Source organism: Triturus cristatus, chromosome 6 (assembly GCF_964204655.1).
Source record: "Triturus cristatus chromosome 6, aTriCri1.1, whole genome shotgun sequence".
Taxonomy (NCBI): domain Eukaryota; kingdom Metazoa; phylum Chordata; class Amphibia; order Caudata; family Salamandridae; genus Triturus; species Triturus cristatus.
In genome coordinates, this window is record NC_140589.1 from 450,602,589 (window position 1) to 450,623,300 (window position 20,712).

The 20,712-nt window shown below is 44.0% G+C and overlaps 1 protein-coding gene across 2 annotated transcripts in view; it reads right to left on the minus strand.

Annotated features, from left to right (window-relative positions):
* The window catches only part of DST (dystonin), a 1,436,897-nt gene that overhangs the window by 1,149,312 nt on the left and 266,873 nt on the right, over positions 1-20,712 (minus strand). For both annotated transcript variants that reach the window (XM_085610880.1, XM_085610881.1), the window contains exon 2: positions 4,215-4,276. In XM_085610880.1, coding sequence (XP_085467006.1) covers positions 4,215-4,276 — 62 coding nt within the window. The remainder of the gene's footprint in view (positions 1-4,214; positions 4,277-20,712) is intronic.

Genomic DNA, 20,712 nt, shown 5'->3' on the forward strand with positions numbered 1-20,712 from the left:
CTAGCCTATGCTCCCAGCCATTGTGTCCTAGTCCCCGTACAAGTATTAACAAGCATTGGCATAGCCAATAGGTCTCACCTTTGGGACCTTATAAGTGTTTAGCCACGCAATAGTTGATGTTGTTGCACAAAGGTTATTGTGCTGCATAACGAAATACTTTTAAGGCCCCAAAAGCGAGACCTATTGGCTATGCCAATGCTTGTTTAAGATTGCATGTAATCTGAGGATGCAAAATTGTAGAAACAAACAATATTATTAGAGAATCGCACGGGTAAAATTTTGGGGACTAGCGGTTGACGCTCACCTTACAGTAAGACATAATATTTTTCAAACGAAGAGTTTAAAGTGGTGCACAGAAGGTAGGAGTGTTTACCTTACACTCCTAAACATAAGACCCCCCCCTAAATGTAGTGCATTTATATAGCGCTCCGCACACCCCCAAAAGGGTCTCTCAGGCGCTGTGCACATACCACTGTGGAACCCTTCCTGGCCTTTCCCTGTGAAGTGCCCACTCCTGGGCACCCCCAAGGTGAAGGCAGGCATCCTAGCACTCTTGGGGCCGTTGTGGAGATTAAGCAAGCTATTGCCCAGAGTTGCAGAGTGGGACCTATGATTAGAATAGGCACCGAGACGAGAATTATCGGGTCCGGGGAAATTTAGCCCAAGACCCACCGAGGCAGGAATTGAACCCTGGTCTGGGCCAGACCTCTGCATCAGGGTCTGCCGCTCTAACCATTGAGCCACACTTCTCCACAAGGGAGCCTTGCACACGAATTGACGAATCCCTGGCACACACTACATATACAAATGGTTAATTACCATACAGTAGTTTTGTCAATTATACAATGGAATAGAAAATAAAATTATTATTTTGTTTCATGTGAATAATGAGACCATCCGATTCTTTGGCGTCAGCATAGATCTTTTACTTGTAGCTCTTGTTCCCAATTCACGTAGCCAACACGTGTTTCGTCTGTTTAGCGACTTCGTCAGGGCTGTAAATAGTAGCGCAACAATATGATATCCGGCACGCTAGATTGTAGGTCAGTAGGTCCTTTTGGGGAGTATTTCTGCCGTACCAATGAGACAGGGAATAAATAACAATCAGATTGTAGGCATTGCTTCGTGGCATGGCATTCGGCGTTCAATGCGGGAAGCTAAAGAATCAGATGATCTCATTATTCACATGAACAAAAATAATTAATTTTATTTTCTATTTCAATGTATAATTGACAATAAGTACTGTATGGTAATTAACCATTTGTTTATGTAGTGTGTGCCCGGGATTCGCCAAACAATATTGTTAGCTGTGAGATAGTGCTATGCTAGGTACTTTTGATGAGCACTAGAATCAGACGAACAGTCAATTCCCTGAAAAGCTCCAGGTTAGACCACCACTTTAGCAAGGGAAGTATCAAGTTAATAAGGCTGTGCTCTAAGGCAGCAGTAACCTCAAGATTATAGCAGCCTGCTGCACATCCCAAAAATGTTTTTGGCACCCACACAGGGGTATAAAGTGCTAAATAATTGCTGAAATACAATACAATAAACAACATTTCATGTCATGGTTTGGTGGTTGTTTCCCCACAGATAAAGAGAGCTATCAATTTGCTCTGTAAGCCCTGTGATTTCTAATGTCAGGTTTCTACTATTATGTAAGCAAGTCAGAACTTTTTTTGCTAAAGCACGAACATTTCCATTGTCAGGGTATGGAATCTGTATTTTACGTGTGGTCACCCAGATTGTTTTGGCTTTTGCTTGATCCTAAATGTTTGCAGGCTTTAGATGTCTGTGTTCTTCACATCTGCTAACCAGTAGTAAAGTCCCTGTGCTCCCCCTTTAAAAACATTGTAAAACTGGCATATTCCTAATTGCATTATAATCAACTTGCTTATAAGTCCATAATACATGGTAGAGTGTACCAAGCCCTAGAAGCTACATGCCACTAGTGGACTGCAGCACCTATAGTGTCATCAGTTACAGTGGCAGTGCAAACATGGCTTCAGAACTATCATTGTAGCCTAACTGAATCAGTGTAAAAACCTGCCAAAATAAACCCTTTTTGACCTTCCTCTAAAATAGTAATTGGTCATCCTATGTAGGTCTTGTAGCCCACAATGCAGGGTGCATCATGGTTAAAGGTAGACTTTTAATGTTACAAAAGTATAGATTAAAATACTAATAGTGTATCTCAGAAAAGGGACCACCTAGTAAAGTAATGAAACAACTATTTTAAATAGTTATTAAAAATCTAATTCAATGGTAAAGTTGATTTTTTTTATTAATACATACATTTTAAGAAAAGTAATTAGTTATTAAGTTACCTTTTCCCTTGCCTGAAGTTCCTGGAGGCTAATTTGCCTTACATCTCCAGGTTCTCTCACCCTGTACTTAGCCTGAATGAGGTGTGACATTCCTCCCATGAGCTACACAATAGCTCACTGTGATTGACAAGTCGACCTGAATGAGCAGTAAGGACATCTTTGAGCTCGACAGAATATGTATGGTGGTACTATAGGCCTCCTTTTGACAGCAATGTTGTATCCTGCTTGACAGGTCTGCTGACCTAAATGTAACACTTAAAAGGACAGAACACGATGCAACAATAATTCTTGTGTATCCATTGTCTGGTAGCTAAAGAATCCTGCTTTTGTCCTACCAGACTTCTGTCTCTGGGTTTTACATATTACACCTGGGGTGCACTTCAAAGGAAACAAACAGGATGCCAAGGCAATTCTTGTGTATCCACCGTTTGGTTGCTGAAGAATCCTACTTTTTGGGGGATTTAAAGGACTAAGGCAAAAGGTAAAATCTTGGACCAAGAAGAACCTGGTTGGGGCATCTGGACCGTGGTCCATCGTGCTCCATTTGTGCCTAGGTCCCGGTCTACTGCGACCATTGACTACCATTGGCACTTTGTACTTTTTGGTGGTTTTTCACCGTAACACTTCGAAAATTCATTTCTCAGTTCCCCTTATTGAACTTTTGTCGTGTTGGTGTCATTTTGTTTATGAAACTTCACTCTAATATTCTCATTCAGTTTGGGACTTTTATTGTTTTGCATTTTGACTTTATTACTGTTTTGGTACTGCATAAATAGTTTACACATTTCCCTAAGTTACGGCTGTCTGTACTATGCCATAGCTACTCATGATTTGATCTCAGGTAAATTTAGTGACTTTGGTGGTTCACCCTGACAAAAGTTGTGATTATTCCTTGAGGTGGGTAGTCAACCCAACTCAAATATTAATCCAGTTGTTAACATTCAGCTAACATAAGCATTCAAAATATTTGTATTATATAAATACCCACATGCACTGCGTAAAGATCCGCTTGAAAGTTTCATCAAAGCACAAAGTTGACTTACTCCTATTTCTGTAATACAACTTGAGTGTAACTTACTCATCAAACCAATTATTCAATAACAAAGTTTAAGTAATTTAAAAAAGATTTTTTTCTCTTCCATCCTTCATTTCTAAAATATAAAACATTGTTTCCATAAATGTTGCTTTTCTCTCACACCTCTGGAAAATTTCAAATTGACTGGTTCACTTCACTCCACTTTACACTACAAGGTTCATACAGGTGGGAGTAAGTAGTTCTGAAAACTGTGGCAGGTGTGTTTTTAAAACCTTTGTCTACATCTGTCTAGACGTTCACAATATGAGCCCACCAAGCTCTTGGCCACACATCTAACTCTTCCCTTGTTCACGGCAACACCGCTCACAGTACGTCACAAATCCTTACATTCTGCTCATTAGTAAGTTAAACCAGGCAAGTGAAAATTACACACAAGTGACATTATTCATGCATAATTGAAGCTTTTTTGTCTCTGTGAATCACAAGTAAATAAAATCTTTTCTGGGATAAATTAAGATTTTTTTTCCCCCGGAGGACATCACATAGCGACGCAAAAAGTTTTGGGAATATGTTGCCCTCTGTTTTAATTATCCCTGACGTTTTGCAACCACACGCTATACTCGGTTTTTTGTCAATGTTGTCAGGTATGTGTAAAAACAGACTAACAAAGTGGAACACAATAACCCACGCTGTGTGTCCAAGTAACATGGAGTTAAAGCTCGCAATGCAGACATGTTGCTGTGTCTGTCCTCTTTGTCACGGAGCTCAGCTCTGTGGATACAACACTTCTGTCCACAATGAAAACTTCTCGGCCACACACTAAATGCAAAGATTGACACGGCAGTGAAACTCACCTTCATAAGGTGCTGATTTATCCACTTTGTAAACGTTTTCTTTTGCACTTTGTCCCGCTCATCTAAAATAAAGAAAACAACTTGCATGAATTACATGTAAACATATGGAATTCTAGACAGCAATCCTTAGAGGTGAGATACAGCTATTTTCAATCAAAAGTGCCCACTCCCGCTTCCCCTAAGGGATGCCCTCGGGCCTGGATATTTGCGAGCCCTTATTATGTCTAAAAAAGGCCTTAAAAAAACAACTTGAGCTGGGGTTAGCCCTCTTCATTCACTGGGGCCTGGGATATGTGGCATTCCTGTGCTACTTCCGGGAACGAATTAGCCTAAATTGACACCAGGTGTGACGTGAGGAGGTGTCCTGACTGCTGTGGCATCAGGCAAGACAGACCCGGATGAGCCACACACCACTGCCCATTCTTCACTGGTAAGACAAACTCACAGTCATAGACACGCCGCTGCCCCGTTCTTTCACTTGTAGGACAACCTCACAGTCATAGACACGCCACTGCCCCGTTCTTCACTGGTAAGACAAACTCACAGTCATAGACGCGCCACTGCCTCATTCTTCATTGGTAGGACAACCTCACAGTCATAGACACGCCACTGCCCCGTTCTTTCACTGGTAGGACAATCTCACAGTCATAGACACGCCATTGCCCCGTTCTTCACTGGGAAGATAAACTCACAGTCATAGACACGCCACTGCCCCGTTATTCACTGGTAGGACAACCTCACAGTCATAGACACGCCACTGCCCCGTTCTTCACTGGTAGGACAACCTCACAGTCATAGTCATGCCACTGCCCCGTTCTTCACTGGTAAGACAACCTCACAGTCATAGTCACACCACTGCCCCGTTCTTCACTGGTAAGACAACCTCACAGTCATAGTCACACCACTGCCCCGTTCTTCACTGGTAAGACAACCTCGCAGTCATAGACACGCCACCGCCCCGTTCTTCACTGTTAAGACAACCTCACAGTCAAAGTCACACCACTGTCCCGTTCTTCACTGGTAAGACAAACTCGCAGTCATAGACACGCCACCGCCCCGTTCTTCACTGGTAGGACAACCTCACAGTCATAGACACACCACTGCCCCGTTCTTCACTGGTAAGACAACCTCGCAGTCATAGCCACACCTCTGCTCCGTTCTTCACTGGTAGGACAACCTCACAGTCATAGACACGCCACTGCCCCATTCTTCACTGGTAGGACAACCTCACAGTCATAGACGCGCCACTGCCCGGTTCTTCACTGGTAAGACAAACTCACAGTCACAGACACGCCACTGCCCGTTTCTTCACTGGTAGGAAAACCTCCCAGTCATAGACAGGCCACTGCCCCATTCTTCACTGGTAGGACAACCTCACAGTCATAGTCACGCCACTGCCCCATTCTTCACTGGTAAGACAACCTCACAGTCATAGACGCACCACTGCCCCATTCTTCACTGGTAGGACAACCTCACAGTCATAGACGTGCCACTGCCCCACTCTTCACTGGTAGGGCAACCTCACAGTCATAGATACGCCACTGCCCCATTCTTCACAGGTAAGACGATCTCGCAGTCATAGTCACACCACTGCCCCGTTCTTCACTGGTAAGACAACCTCACAGTCAAAGACATGCCACTGCCCCATTCTTCACTGGTAGGACAACCTCACAGTCATAGACACGCCACTGCCCCATTCTTCACTGGTTAGACAAACTCAAGTCATAGACACGCCACTGCCCCATTCTTCACTGGTAGAACAACCTCACAGTCATAGACCCGTCACTGCCCCATTCTTCACTGGTTAGACAAACTCAAGTCATAGACACGCCACTGCCCCATTCTTCACTGGTAGAACAACCTCACAGTCATAGACCCGCCACTGCCCCATTCTTCACTGGTAGGACAACCACACAGTCATAGACGCGCCACTGCCCCATTCTTCACTGGTAGGACAACCTCACAGTCAGATACACCACTGCCCAATTCTTCAATAGTAAGACAGCTTCACAGTCATAGACACATTAGTGCCCCATTCTTCACTATTAAAACAACGTAATAAACACACTAACTGGTTCATTCCTATACTAGGTACTGCTCAGAAACTCAAAAACAGAAATCAATCATTTATAATTAGTCTATTTGCAAACTTAAACAGAGGCATATCAAAGCAGGTCATTATATATTACATTACAAAACATGATGTAACATTCCAATGCATAACATTACAAATATCCCATTTAGAACGTTTATTCTGCCACAGTATGTTATTACATTTGTTGGCTGACACAGAGAATGTGAAGGGTGCTGTCCCATAAGTAAAATGTGACATTATGTCAATATGTCAACAACCACACCTGCAGAAAGTTGTGGAATTATTTCGAGGGTCTGGGAGGCCTTCACTCTCCCATACATCTGTGCAGGCATATTTTTGAGGTCCCCTTCTATTTCCTAAATGTGGCAGAAGGACTCTGGGAATGTCAATGGTTGTGCCACTGCCAAACTCTAAGACATTTTTATTGTCAGCTGCGTACATACAGTCTGTATTTAAACTAAGATGACCAGTATCAAAGGGAAACCAACTAAGAACCAGACCAGGTAAGGTACATCTAAATCTGGCCCAAGGCAATCTGAGACTATCTTGAGCAGTGGGGAGAACTTATATTTGAATGGCCAGTCTGTGTATGAACCCTAATGCTAGATCCCCCAGCTGGAGTGCCCCCCACATCCCCGGATACCCTCTGGTCTGCCAAGGGTTCCATCGCCAAGGATAAAATTCCAGATAAGCCAGAGCTCCTCTAAAGACAGCCCCCAACAATAAATTAATGTCTGTATGTGAGGTCTGGTTTATATATTTCTTATAAGCTGCCAGTATAGAAAATATAAATTCAGATTTGGACCAGGTGGCCAAACCTAGATAAATTACCAAAGTAGGTTTTTTACAGAAAAGATATATCCATATTTTGAAATGTGTTATGAAGTACACACCTGTGCAAAAGATCACCAAAGCAGTTCCTCAGCATTAAGTCAACAGTTCTTTCGATTTCAACAATCACAAAGGTGCAGTTCAGCCCTCCCCGGCAGGGATTCCAAATCATCAAACTACTTACAACTTTCACCATTCTACCATTTGATGAAGTAACTATGACTTATGGGGCTATGACAGATCGAACCCTCCCAGGAACGGTCCGGCAATAACTAGGGCTATTTCTTATTGCTAGTATTCTTCAGAACAAAATGCTTGTTTGTGGCTACTCAGAGCGATATCAAAAACAGAAGAAAGGGGACCAGAGAGCCAATTAACGGTCCAGTATCCATGCTCCCAAAAATTACGTACCATCAAAAAGAGGACACTGTTCCAAGGCAGGGTCAAAATAGTTACCCATATGCCTGGTGATCAAAAGGAAGAAAAAGAAAACATCATAAAAAACATCATAAAAAGAAGTCCTAAGTTAGGTGGGCCCATAAAGTAAAGGAAAGAACAGATCTTGCCTCTTGTTGCCCTCACACACCCCGAAAGGTGTCATGCTTCATCATCGGGCATGTGCTCCTCGTTGGGCCGGCGCTGCAATTCCCAACGGGTCCCCCGAAGGGTCACTTTGTCGGAGATCTTTTGAAGCATGCCGGATGGTGCATGAGGGTGTGCGGGGTGGGTCCTATCTAGGGGTAACAAAAAATTGCGTGCATAGTGAGTTAAAAACTGACAAGGGGTAACCTCCTAGAGGTTATAGTAATCTGATGACCCTCTTGGCAGTATAAAAAACTCTCAATAAGAGTATATCCCAAATGGCACAATATGCCTCAATATCATAAAAACGGCCAACATGTTTCGCGCCTCTGTCGCCGCTAAGGTCATTGGCGCTTCTTCAGGACCAGGATATAGGAAAAAATAGTGAAGTGCACGTGAAGTAAAAAAATAAAAGATAAATACCCAGAATGCAATTCAGGGCGGGCCATTGTGCTGCTCCTGATTAATACCTAGGACAAGAAAAATAGAATAAATGATAAAGAGAGTACAAAGGGCGAGCATTAGACTAGCTTAATGCAACGTAGTGTGCCACAATCGTGTGCACAACATACCAATGTTAAAGAAAAGAGAAGAAAACGAAAGAGACACAGTGAGGAATAGGGAACTTCATCATAACACTAGGCACAGGAAGGTGTATAGTGGCGGATATGCTCATCACAACGATTGTGTTGGTGGAAGGGTGTAATACACCCCTATTAGTGAAAAATCTATACAACCACGTGTGAGGGACCCCTGCACTCACTATAAATCAGAAGGATCAGGGTCCAACGTATTAAACGTAACAGCAGATTTCCAGCGTGGTGTTCTTGCCTCCCGTGGAAACGGGGGTAGCTCCAATGGTAACCTGCGTTCAAAGCCCACACCTTATCGGGCTAATAAAGAAAATGACATAGACATTACCAAAGTGGACACAGTTATAAGCAGGAAGCAGTCATTACATAAAATACAAAAAAGTCCCGTTACCAGCTCGCCATTGTCGGTAAAGTACTCACGTGAGTACTTTACCGACAATGGCGAGCTGGTAACGGGACTTTTTTGTATTTTATGTAATGACTGCTTCCTGCTTATAACTGTGTCCACTTTGGTAATGTCTATGTCATTTTCTTTATTAGCCCGATAAGGTGTGGGCTTTGAACGCAGGTTACCATTGGAGCTACCCCCGTTTCCACGGGAGGCAAGAACACCACGCTGGAAATCTGCTGTTACGTTTAATACGTTGGACCCTGATCCTTCTGATTTATAGTGAGTGCAGGGGTCCCTCACACGTGGTTGTATAGATTTTTCACTAATAGGGGTGTATTACACCCTTCCACCAACACAATCGTTGTGATGAGCATATCCGCCACTATACACCTTCCTGTGCCTAGTGTTATGATGAAGTTCCCTATTCCTCACTGTGTCTCTTTCGTTTTCTTCTCTTTTCTTTAACATTGGTATGTTGTGCACACGATTGTGGCACACTACGTTGCATTAAGCTAGTCTAATGCTCGCCCTTTGTACTCTCTTTATCATTTATTCTATTTTTCTTGTCCTAGGTATTAATCAGGAGCAGCACAATGGCCCGCCCTGAATTGCATTCTGGGTATTTATCTTTTATTTTTTTACTTCACGTGCACTTCACTATTTTTTCCTATATCCTGGTCCTGAAGAAGCGCCAATGACCTTAGCGGCGACAGAGGCGCGAAACATGTTGGCCGTTTTTATGATATTGAGGCATATTGTGCCATTTGGGATATACTCTTATTGAGAGTTTTTTATACTGCCAAGAGGGTCATCAGATTACTATAACCTCTAGGAGGTTACCCCTTGTCAGTTTTTAACTCACTATGCACGCAATTTTTTGTTACCCCTAGATAGGACCCACCCCGCACACCCTCATGCACCATCCGGCATGCTTCAAAAGATCTCCGACAAAGTGACCCTTCGGGGGACCCGTTGGGAATTGCAGCGCCGGCCCAACGAGGAGCACATGCCCGATGATGAAGCATGACACCTTTCGGGGTGTGTGAGGGCAACAAGAGGCAAGATCTGTTCTTTCCTTTACTTTATGGGCCCACCTAACTTAGGACTTCTTTTTATGATGTTTTCTTTTTCTTCCTTTTGATCACCAGGCATATGGGTAACTATTTTGACCCTGCCTTGGAACAGTGTCCTCTTTTTGATGGTACGTAATTTTTGGGAGCATGGACACTGGACCGTTAATTGGCTCTCTGGTCCCCTTTCTTCTGTTTTTGATATAGTAGTAGCACGGCGGCGCAGCCGAGGGACCGATAATCTTTTCTATCCCTTCTATTCCTCTATTTCTTTTTCTTTCTATAAGAGACCTGTATTTATCCACCATGGGAATTTTTTAGGGGAGATATATTAGGGTTATCTACCCCCCTCTCCTCTTCCTCCCTGTGCATGGTTTGTAGGTGGTGGCGGCCCCCTATCTCTCTGTCCCTCACCTCCTCCCCCCCCTTTTTCGGTATTTACTACAGAACCCTGCAACTTTGATGCTTTACATATGTGGTGATAGAGGTACTATACCTTTATTGTGGTCCACGAGCCTCTTTCGTACTGCCCTTGTTGCTCGACATTGGATTTTGAAATGCAGTTTCCCACTGAGGGATGTCTGAATGAAGATCAGTGATCTCGCTTCCTTACAGAACATGTCATCCCTATGAGGATTGGTGAACGCCTTACTGGGCAGGGGTTCTGTTTCACTCTATCCAGTTCCTGCTCCATTAACCTCCATACGGGACGCCCATGCGCGGGGGATTAGTTGTCCCCGCCTGGCGCATACGCGTTTGTGGTCAGTTATTGCACGCATGCGCGTCCACCCTGTATCATTGGGCACGCCCTGGAGGGAGGAGTGTCTCAGGCACCTACGAGCATGTCCATTTAAGCCGCCGTCCCGCTGCCTTCATTTCAGCTTTGCCATGTTAGTTAAACGCGGCGGGCGGTAGGGCACTGTCATCTCCTTCAAGAGTGAGTACTTTACCGACAATGGCGAGCTGGTAACGGGACTTTTTTGTATTTTATGTAATGACTGCTTCCTGCTTATAACTGTGTCCACTTTGGTAATGTCTATGTCATTTTCTTTATTAGCCCGATAAGGTGTGGGCTTTGAACGCAGGTTACCATTGGAGCTACCCCCGTTTCCACGGGAGGCAAGAACACCACGCTGGAAATCTGCTGTTACGTTTAATACGTTGGACCCTGATCCTTCTGATTTATAGTGAGTGCAGGGGTCCCTCACACGTGGTTGTATAGATTTTTCACTAATAGGGGTGTATTACACCCTTCCACCAACACAATCGTTGTGATGAGCATATCCGCCACTATACACCTTCCTGTGCCTAGTGTTATGATGAAGTTCCCTATTCCTCACTGTGTCTCTTTCGTTTTCTTCTCTTTTCTTTAACATTGGTATGTTGTGCACACGATTGTGGCACACTACGTTGCATTAAGCTAGTCTAATGCTCGCCCTTTGTACTCTCTTTATCATTTATTCTATTTTTCTTGTCCTAGGTATTAATCAGGAGCAGCACAATGGCCCGCCCTGAATTGCATTCTGGGTATTTATCTTTTATTTTTTTACTTCACGTGCACTTCACTATTTTTTCCTATATCCTGGTCCTGAAGAAGCGCCAATGACCTTAGCGGCGACAGAGGCGCGAAACATGTTGGCCGTTTTTATGATATTGAGGCATATTGTGCCATTTGGGATATACTCTTATTGAGAGTTTTTTATACTGCCAAGAGGGTCATCAGATTACTATAACCTCTAGGAGGTTACCCCTTGTCAGTTTTTAACTCACTATGCACGCAATTTTTTGTTACCCCTAGATAGGACCCACCCCGCACACCCTCATGCACCATCCGGCATGCTTCAAAAGATCTCCGACAAAGTGACCCTTCGGGGGACCCGTTGGGAATTGCAGCGCCGGCCCAACGAGGAGCACATGCCCGATGATGAAGCATGACACCTTTCGGGGTGTGTGAGGGCAACAAGAGGCAAGATCTGTTCTTTCCTTTACTTTATGGGCCCACCTAACTTAGGACTTCTTTTTATGATGTTTTCTTTTTCTTCCTTTTGATCACCAGGCATATGGGTAACTATTTTGACCCTGCCTTGGAACAGTGTCCTCTTTTTGATGGTACTCAGAGCGATACCAAAGGGGATGATGGACGGAGCGCTTGAGCAAATTAAACACTCACCCCCAGTCAACTGATCTGGGTTTAATCCATCATCATTCTTTAGCTCACTCCACCACCCCAGTTCAGACATGGCCATATGCAAATCAGTCTGACCCTGTGCCTCATGGGAACAGTCCAGCCCGAACTGCCAAGTCATGTCTTCCCTGGACCGGAAACAAGCATCCTGGGACCGGTTTCGGGTTCATAACCCTCGTCAACCAGGCTATCTTGAATCCAGTGGTAAAGTGAGCAAGGGACCCACGTCTGGGCATACCCTGCCAACTTAGGGCAAACAAAGCGATACCAAAGGGGATGATGGATGGAGCGCTTGAGCAAATCAAACACTCCCCCCCAGTCAACTGAAGGGAGGGCTCCCGGGGGTTTTTAATTAAGTGTCAGGGGTGGGCTGTTACAACCCGTCCTCACACAGTGCCATACTTATCTGTCATGCTGAACTAGCATAAATTGGGTTCTGTCAGTCATGTTCCCTTATGCCCCATCAGAAGCCACGATAAAGGAAACAAGCATTGGCATAGCCAACAGGTCTCGCCTTTGGGACCTTATAAGTGTTTAGCCATGGAACCGTTGATGTTGCTGCACCAAGGATATTGTGCTGCATAACTAAATACTTATAATGCCCCAAAGACGAGGCCTATTGGCTATGCCAATGCTTGTTTTAAAAAATCTCCCCCCAAGTCCCCAGTGGAATCAGAACCTGCACATACACTCGCCCTTCGTGCCTTCCCTGTACTTCTGCATCTTTCTGATCTCCTTTTTTGCTCTTGAAATAAATAAGCAGCAAGGAAACAAGCAAGCTATGCATTCATGGTGGCCATCTTACAATTTTAAAGGTGATATAATATTTATATTTATTTATATTAAAAGGGTAATTGTACTTTTTAAACAAGCTAAGAAAACATGTTTGGGATTCTTTTTAGGTCTTTGCGACATCTTTTATTAAATGCTACTTGTAGACCAGCTTTTTTGATGTAAACATTCATTTTTTGAGAAAATGTAAACAATAATATATCTTGATATAAAATAATCCATTCTTTCCACTCTGTTTGAATTACATTTAGGTGGGATTACGGCTTTGTTCCTGGCTGCAGCTAAAAGACTTTTCCTACTCTGTCAAGTTGGATGGTTACACAATCTAAGCAAAATTACCCCCTCTTGGAATGTCTGAAAGGTAGCATTCAGCAACTCAAATGTGTTCCGTTAACAATTGTAAAGGGACCCCTGTTCAGCGGTTTAATAGGTTTGACATCTTTAGCCAGGAATTTTTTTGGGGGTTAAAACCTACATAGTATATTGTAGGTAGAATGGGGCAAATTCATATTTACAGGGAACAAGCTACAGCCGGAGAATCATGTTTTTCACAATGCTCCTGCGTAGAATACCGATCGCACGTCCACGTTTATTGTTTGCATACCTGTTATCTGCCATGCGCATACATACCAAACAAGCAATGGACGACTGTAAGTCTCAGCAGTAACAAAACATCAGCGCGCGCCTCGTGCTGAAAGTAAAAAGCAGCAGGGGGAGGGGATAGAGGAAGGAGCCTGGGCCTGTTTCCCTTGCGGGAGCGAGCGAGTTAATTACAAACATATGGTTTGAAAGCTCGCTCCCGCAAAGGAATTGCCAAACGTGCATGCGTTGCCATTCAAAGCAATGCAACGCGTGCACGTTTTTGCCCGCAAAGCTGTGCCGATTACTAAAGGTCTTTTTCCTATGGGGCGCATGCGCGCTGCGTAGGCGAGACCTAAAAAGGACAGCTTCCCAACCTCTTTAAGCTTCTAATTGGGCATAAGTGTGTGAGCCTCGCTCTGGGCCTTGTTTGTCCAGTCTGAATGTTGGGAAATCGACATGCAGAGGAAACTGTGCGCTGAGGACTACACCAGGTAAGTTTCCATGTTGTGTGTTTGAGTGAGAATTTGCTAGCAAACAACTTCGTATCCACATTTAAAAGAGAAATGGGTCTAAACGACCCGCAAAAGGTGGGGTCTTTGCCCGACTTGGGGATGATGAAAATGATGGCTTCCAGCATGGAATCCGCCAGAGATCCCATCTCAGAGAAAGAATTAAAAAGTCGAGTGAGTAAAGGAGCTAAGTCTTGGCAGAAAGTCTTATAGAAAGGGGCTCTAAAACTGTCAGGTCTGGGAGATTTCGGTGGTCTTAGGCCCGCAATGCCCAATACCACTTCCTCGATTCAGATAGGCTGATCAAGAGTGTGCGACTCCTTGGCAGGTTGGGAGGTAAGACCAATATTGCAGAGATACTCCACGGGGCCACTAACAGGGCCATCTGTAGAAGAATAAAGAGAGGCACAGAGGGCCTGAAAAGCCGAGGTGATACCTTAATAGCAACTGGATTGCGAGTTGGGAACAGCGAGGATGGTTTTTACCAAACCATTATGTACTTTACTGCGGAGACGGTGAGCCAACATGCTGTTGCTGCCAAGGTAAAATGTATGTTTGAGGCGCAGAATGGCAAATTCCGCTCTATCCAGGTCTAATCGTTTAAGCTGAAGACGAGCCTTCTCCAACTCTCTCCAGATCATAGGAGCCCAAGTCCTCTAATGAATGGCTTCTAATTCGGAAACCGTTTTCTCGAGGCTGCAACCTTTATCCCAACACTGGTGATTCTCAGCAACATAAAGAGTTATGAATTTTCCCCGAACCACCAATTTAAGGGCTTCCCAAACAGAAGCCGCAGAAGTTTCTCGGTTATCATTAGTAATAAAGTAATCTTTGATCACTGTTTAAAGCGCGTCAACCATAGGCTGAGAATTTAACATTGCGTCATGGACGCACCAGCTTGGGCAGTGAGATGGGGAGGGAGGAAGACGAATCGTCAAGGAAATAGGTGCATGATTCGAGAGAGAACGTGGGTCAATAGTAGTGTCAGGGATAAGGTCCAGTAGAGTCGGGGTGACAAAAAAATGATCAATCCTCGCATATAGGCCCTAGTGTTGGGATGCAACCATTGTCACACATCATGCAGGCCACAATCTGCCAGCCAGCGCAGACCCAAAAGTGAGAAGGCCCCAGTCTGCACGGAGCACTGGCCGGAACGGTCCAGGTCAGAGTTCATAACGAGGTTCATGTCTCCCCCACCACTATTGAGGCGTCAGGACTCTGGAGAACAGCGGCGAGGCACTGTGTCAGAAAGCTTTCAGGCTGTTCATTAGGGACATAAACATTCGCTAAAATGAAGTAGAAAGATCCTACCTTGAGACGAAGTGCAAGGAGACGTCCCTTGACCTCCGCCACAGTAGTCAGAATTTCCCCTTTAAACTGAACCACACATTTAATCAAACAATAACACAATGGCTACATAAGCCAACTGTGAAGTTCACCAAGGATAAACAACTCAGTCTGGTTGTCATTTTCCTTTTCCATTGTGTGCAGAAAATACAGCGATTTTACACTGCAATGTTAGATTTCTTTTAACTTTGGTAGAATAAAAACGTTGTTAATAAACATTTAATAATCAAAATGAAAAAAAAGAAGAAATTAAAGGTGAAATGTTTATTTACCGTGTAATTTACTGTCTTGCTCTAACATTTTCTTTGTGCAGCTCTGTGTTGCTCAATTTGAAATTCATGCCTGGGCAGTCACCGACGTGTAGATTGTTTAGTTCATAGTGTACACAATCTAAGCAGCCAACTCTTAACGTGTGAGCCTCGAGGAGCAAAGACACGGGTGTTCTGGTTAAATCATGCTGTGGGTTCGCACCTGTGGGATTCTGGCCCTCGCTAACAGGCCAGGGTGCTCTGCATTACTTTGTGTGCATTGAATGCGAGGCGGAGAGTCAGCTGTCGGCGCTGCTTGTGACAGACGCCTGGAGTCCTTTGCAGTGCGGGTTTGGCCGTGTCTATGCTGATCGTCTTTGGGTGCGTGAGCTCTGATTGCTTTCTGTAGCTGATGCAGCATCTTACAATACCAGAGCGTGGTGTGTGTCAGCCCGGGATGAGACAGCTTCCCGGCGCACACACAGCCGCAACCGAGCACTTCACAGGTCTTTAAAAGACCATTTGCATGTTAATGAGGCCTCGCTATTGTTTCACCCCTTCTAAGAGCCCCTGCAGCTCCACTCTGCCTATGGTTTAAAAGATTCACCCCCCCCCCCCCGAATTTTTTTCTTAGCCCCCCCCCCCCGAAATGTGGCTCTAGTTGCGCCTCTGACCCCATGACCCAGAGGTGAATGGGGCCCTAAAAGAGGGCGTGCCACGTCCTTGAAAGGGGGACTCCTTGCCCATCTAGCCTTCTAGGTGGCACAGCATCTTGAACGGTGCCCGGTCCCGCCGTGGGCCTCCCATAAGTGCCAGCTCGTCCCAAATGGGGGTGAGCCTCAGGACACTTTTGAGCTTTGACTGACCCGGTAAACTTTCTTTTCTTTCCTGATTTTTTTTTCTCCAAATGTCCGTTCCAGTCTCCCTTGGTCACGTACTGCCTGCCCCGTTATTATTTAAATCTATGGAAAATAGAACGAAGTTTAAAAAAACCTAAAAACGCTCTGGTATTATAAGATGCTGCATCAGCTACAGAAAGCAATCAGAGCTCACGCACCCAAAGACCATCAGCATAGACACGGCCAAACCCGCACTGCAAAGGACTCCAGGACTCCTGGGGCGGGATGGCGAGGGGTGTGGCTGCAGGTGCGGTTAAGAGGCGGATGAGGCTGGGGCAGTTTTTTGTTTGCCTTTCTTCTTTGACGGCCACTGTCGCCACCCTCACTATCGACAAGACCCGCAGCGCAGTGCAAGAGCCGCATCGGGCAGGGATCACTACCTTTTTCCCACTCTCCCAGCCCTCACTTCAGGATAAATAGCGCCGACGATAACCCATAGCCTCCCTCACCCCCCCTTGCATCCAACCCTGGACTGAGAAACCTGAAAAAAGACAAGGACACACCAGAATTTTGTTGGAGAATGCTTGTTGCAGGTTTATTATTGCATGGGTAGGCAAGACAAAATTGGGTTAACTTACGGGCAATCCATGAAGGCCAGCGAATAACCAACCTATACTGATCACCCACCGGATTGGCCAAAGAGCGCCCGGACTACACATCATCGGCTGCTGTATCTTTTCGGGTCCTCCACCCTGTGGACTCCCAGAATTGAAGGTATTATGAATTTATTTCCCAATGCGGCCCCTTCTCCCAAAGTTGCGTCTTGCCCCTGAAGTGCCCACCTCGAACCCAGAGAGCCGGCTGGCTGCCATCTGACCTGCTTGAACTCCCCAAACTGGATGGTTTTGGGTGGGAGTGGTCCGTGGAGCATTAGGGCCCTGCCCGCCAAGGTGGTTGCGCTGCGCACGAAGCTGGCAGCCCCTGTGCATATTTTGTAGGAGATGGTATTTGCCCTGTTTTTTGGAAGTGTGCTCTGTTTGTCCTTGCTTGCTATGTTAACTTCCCTTTCTGTTTGCAGGAACAGTGAAGTATAACAAGTGAGCTTTATTGTATTGCGACGGAGTGAGTTCATGGTTGGCGGGAACACTTCAGGTCACTTTTGGCATGTCACACAAAATATATACATATGAGAACAGTGTCATTGGGACCTCAAAGGGGGTGTGGCAGCATTCGTTATAGAAGCTGCTATTAACAGAGGTTGGGCGGTCGCTCTTCACGGCCCTTAGCAATCGCTATGCATGCACATTTGACCCTTTTTTAATATAGGCCCTTTGGGGTTTGGAGAATGTGGTCTGCACTAATGGACCAAGGCATGACCCTGTTGCCCAGACCGGCTCTTGGACGGTGTGGGGGCTGCTCTAGGTAGGTTTGCTCGGAGACAGGTTGGTCAAGGATTTTAGGATCAAGGCTTCGTATCAGAGCGAGCAGATTGGAACACAAGGATTTTCACACCATAACGGCAATCTAGACTTGGGGAAGGGCCTTTAAAGGGCCCCAGCCAGAAGATGTGTCATGGGACTGGGTTTCAGGCCATCCATGAGCTCAAAGAATGTTCTACACTGGGAGGTAATTGGGAGTAGGTGACTCAGTGTAAGGCTGACTATGTTAAATTGTTGGGGTATGTGAAAAAATCATATGATATCTATAACCAATACCAAAAATTGCACGGTCTCTGGCTGCCTTTAGGGGAAATTGTGGTAAATAGATGTTCTTTGGGGGTGTAGCATATACTAGGTAAAAAGAGGTCCTCAACGGTTCCTTTCCTATGTACTTGTTCTCCTGGTCCAAAACCAAACAAATACATCAAAATGCTTTCACTGTAAGTGGGCCCTGGAAAATACTGCATGCAAACATTACTTGCTGCACTGCAGGGAGGAGAGCTGAGATCCAGCCAGATGAGACGCTGATGAGAGTCTGACACTGCCTGGGAAGTAACAGGGTCAAACAGGGTCTAGTGGAGAGATGCTGCCGGCAACACAGAAAATGGGCTAGCAGGCAATCTGCAGTATGAGAACAAAGGAAGTCCTGATTTAAAGAGGAGCATCTTGTGTTGTTCTCACGTTTAAGTTATTAGGAACACACAGAAAGTAACGTATTTAATTACACAAGCACTATAATCTCAATTCTGTTGTAATTTTTTTCTCATTTTTTAGAGTTTTATATAGCGCGAACTAGATCCGAAGATATCAGGTATCAGACCCGTTTACATGAGCACCAGATTCGTTACAGATGGACACCTTCATTTTTGTTAAGCACGGGAAGATAAGTGATTTGCCCAGAATCACAGGATTCTGAGTGTCGTTGCAAAGACTCAAATCCGGTTCCCCAGCTCCGAGGTCGACTGTTCTAGCCATAAGGCTACATCCTCTCCTCAAGTTATTACTAGCCATATTCTCTAATACTTTTCTGTTTTTGTGGAGACCATATACTTAATATTTACATAAAAATATCATAAAATATATATGCAAATATGTAAAATAACTATTCACACAGATTTCACAGAACATTGAGAAAATTGATACCTTTACTTGTTTTTCTCACAGATCTATTATAACTGTATATTTATTAGCTTTGTTCCAAGATGGAAAGGATCCTACAGTGACCATTTTTGAAAAAAAATGCAGTACTGCAAAAGCAAAAAAATGCACACAATGGCAACATGGGAGGGTGAAGTAGGAGGAGGAAGAAAATAGTAAAAAAGTACCTCACCACAGCAATAGTAGGGGACAGGCACTAATTAGGTGGAATCAATCTGTTCTGGGTCCGTGCTCCACAGAAAGGAACAGAAATGGCACTTCACCTGCGCTGGCCAATTAAGGGTCAGCAAACAAAAGTGACACTGAAGCCAACAAATGGTAAGCAATGGGCAGGCTCCAAACCCACTATTGAAAACAAATGTCCAAAAAGTCTGCTCAACCTTAACTGGACCATTGTACACACTCAGCTAGCAGTTTACAGACAGCAACAGCATCCACAATTGTGTTTGTAATTGAAGAGGCTAATTAATTAAGGTGCACATTTTAAAAATTATGAGCGGTATGTACATTTATTAACATACAAACAAAGATGAAAAGAGACTCATTTTAAATGTGCAAACTGCACTACTCAGACATAGTTTTTAGAATAGGCTGCAGAAATGCTAAAATGCAAGTGAACTAGACATGCTGAAATGTGCGCAATGTACTTTAGAAGCTTGACTTTAATTTGACATGCTTAGAAATATTCGCCATAACTTCAACATGTTCCTGTTTAATAAATGTATTACATTTTCCTATGAAAAATCATATTGTGATATAACCAAACTTCCAATTTTTCACATAATGTTTGAACAGAATAGTTGTTCATTTTAAAACAGTATTTCTTGTTTGAGTTAATGAAATGCATTACTAAACAGTATTTTGTAAGTTGTATTTCTCTTCTCTAGCATAGTTCATTGTTTACACAATGAAACATTTAACATTAGAAGGTTAAACTGTGTTTGATGCCTATGGGAATGGGGGCTTATGAATCAAAAAGTCACATAACAGATGTCTGTAACAAACTTTGTGGTAAAACTCTGCAAGCTGCATGTTATTTCATCGGAAAGGAAGAATTAACCCGCTCTCAGACGAATGCTGCTGTCTGATTGGATCCAAAGAGTAGAAGCCTGATGCAATGTCTACAACATACATTTTGTCTTTTATATTAGTGCCCGTCACTAGTTAGAACTCAGAACTCTTGATTTGAGAACTCTAATGCTATTTTCCTTGAGGCTCATTTCCTTGCCCTTGACTGATAGCTGTGGCTACGGCTGCTGCTGTTTCTCCCTTGCCTTATTCTTGATGCCTGATATTTACAGATTGCTACTGCAACTGTACGCTTATTGGCTCGATTTGCTGGGACTTAAATGAGTTTATGAACTACTCTTTATGAGGAGTTATGTTGCTTAGTTGCAATTTGAGCTTTATGCTCTTTTCACTCTTTTCCTTTTGAATGCAATCTCTCATGGAGTTTTACTAACTCTAAATTCTGGTCTTGTTCTTTAGAATAGGGTATTTTTCCTACATGGAATGTGCTTGATGCATTATTTGATCATTTGTTCTAACCATATCTTTTATGAGATTTCTGTAAACTTACTTGAATTTATCAACTAATCTGAATACAAAGAATAAAGAGAATTTTACTAATCTCTTATTGAGAAGTAAACTTTCGAAAACTAATTCAAACTCTCATTATTGACTCAAATTGGAACTGGAACTGTGACTTAACTTATTATGATGAAATAGCTCCTGACTCAAAATACGGTGGCAAAGGTCTGTCACCTGAAGTAAGTTAAACTCAGAAGCCAGCGCAGGGACGGGGCTTAACCCCGGAAGCGACGGTAAGAAAAGGATG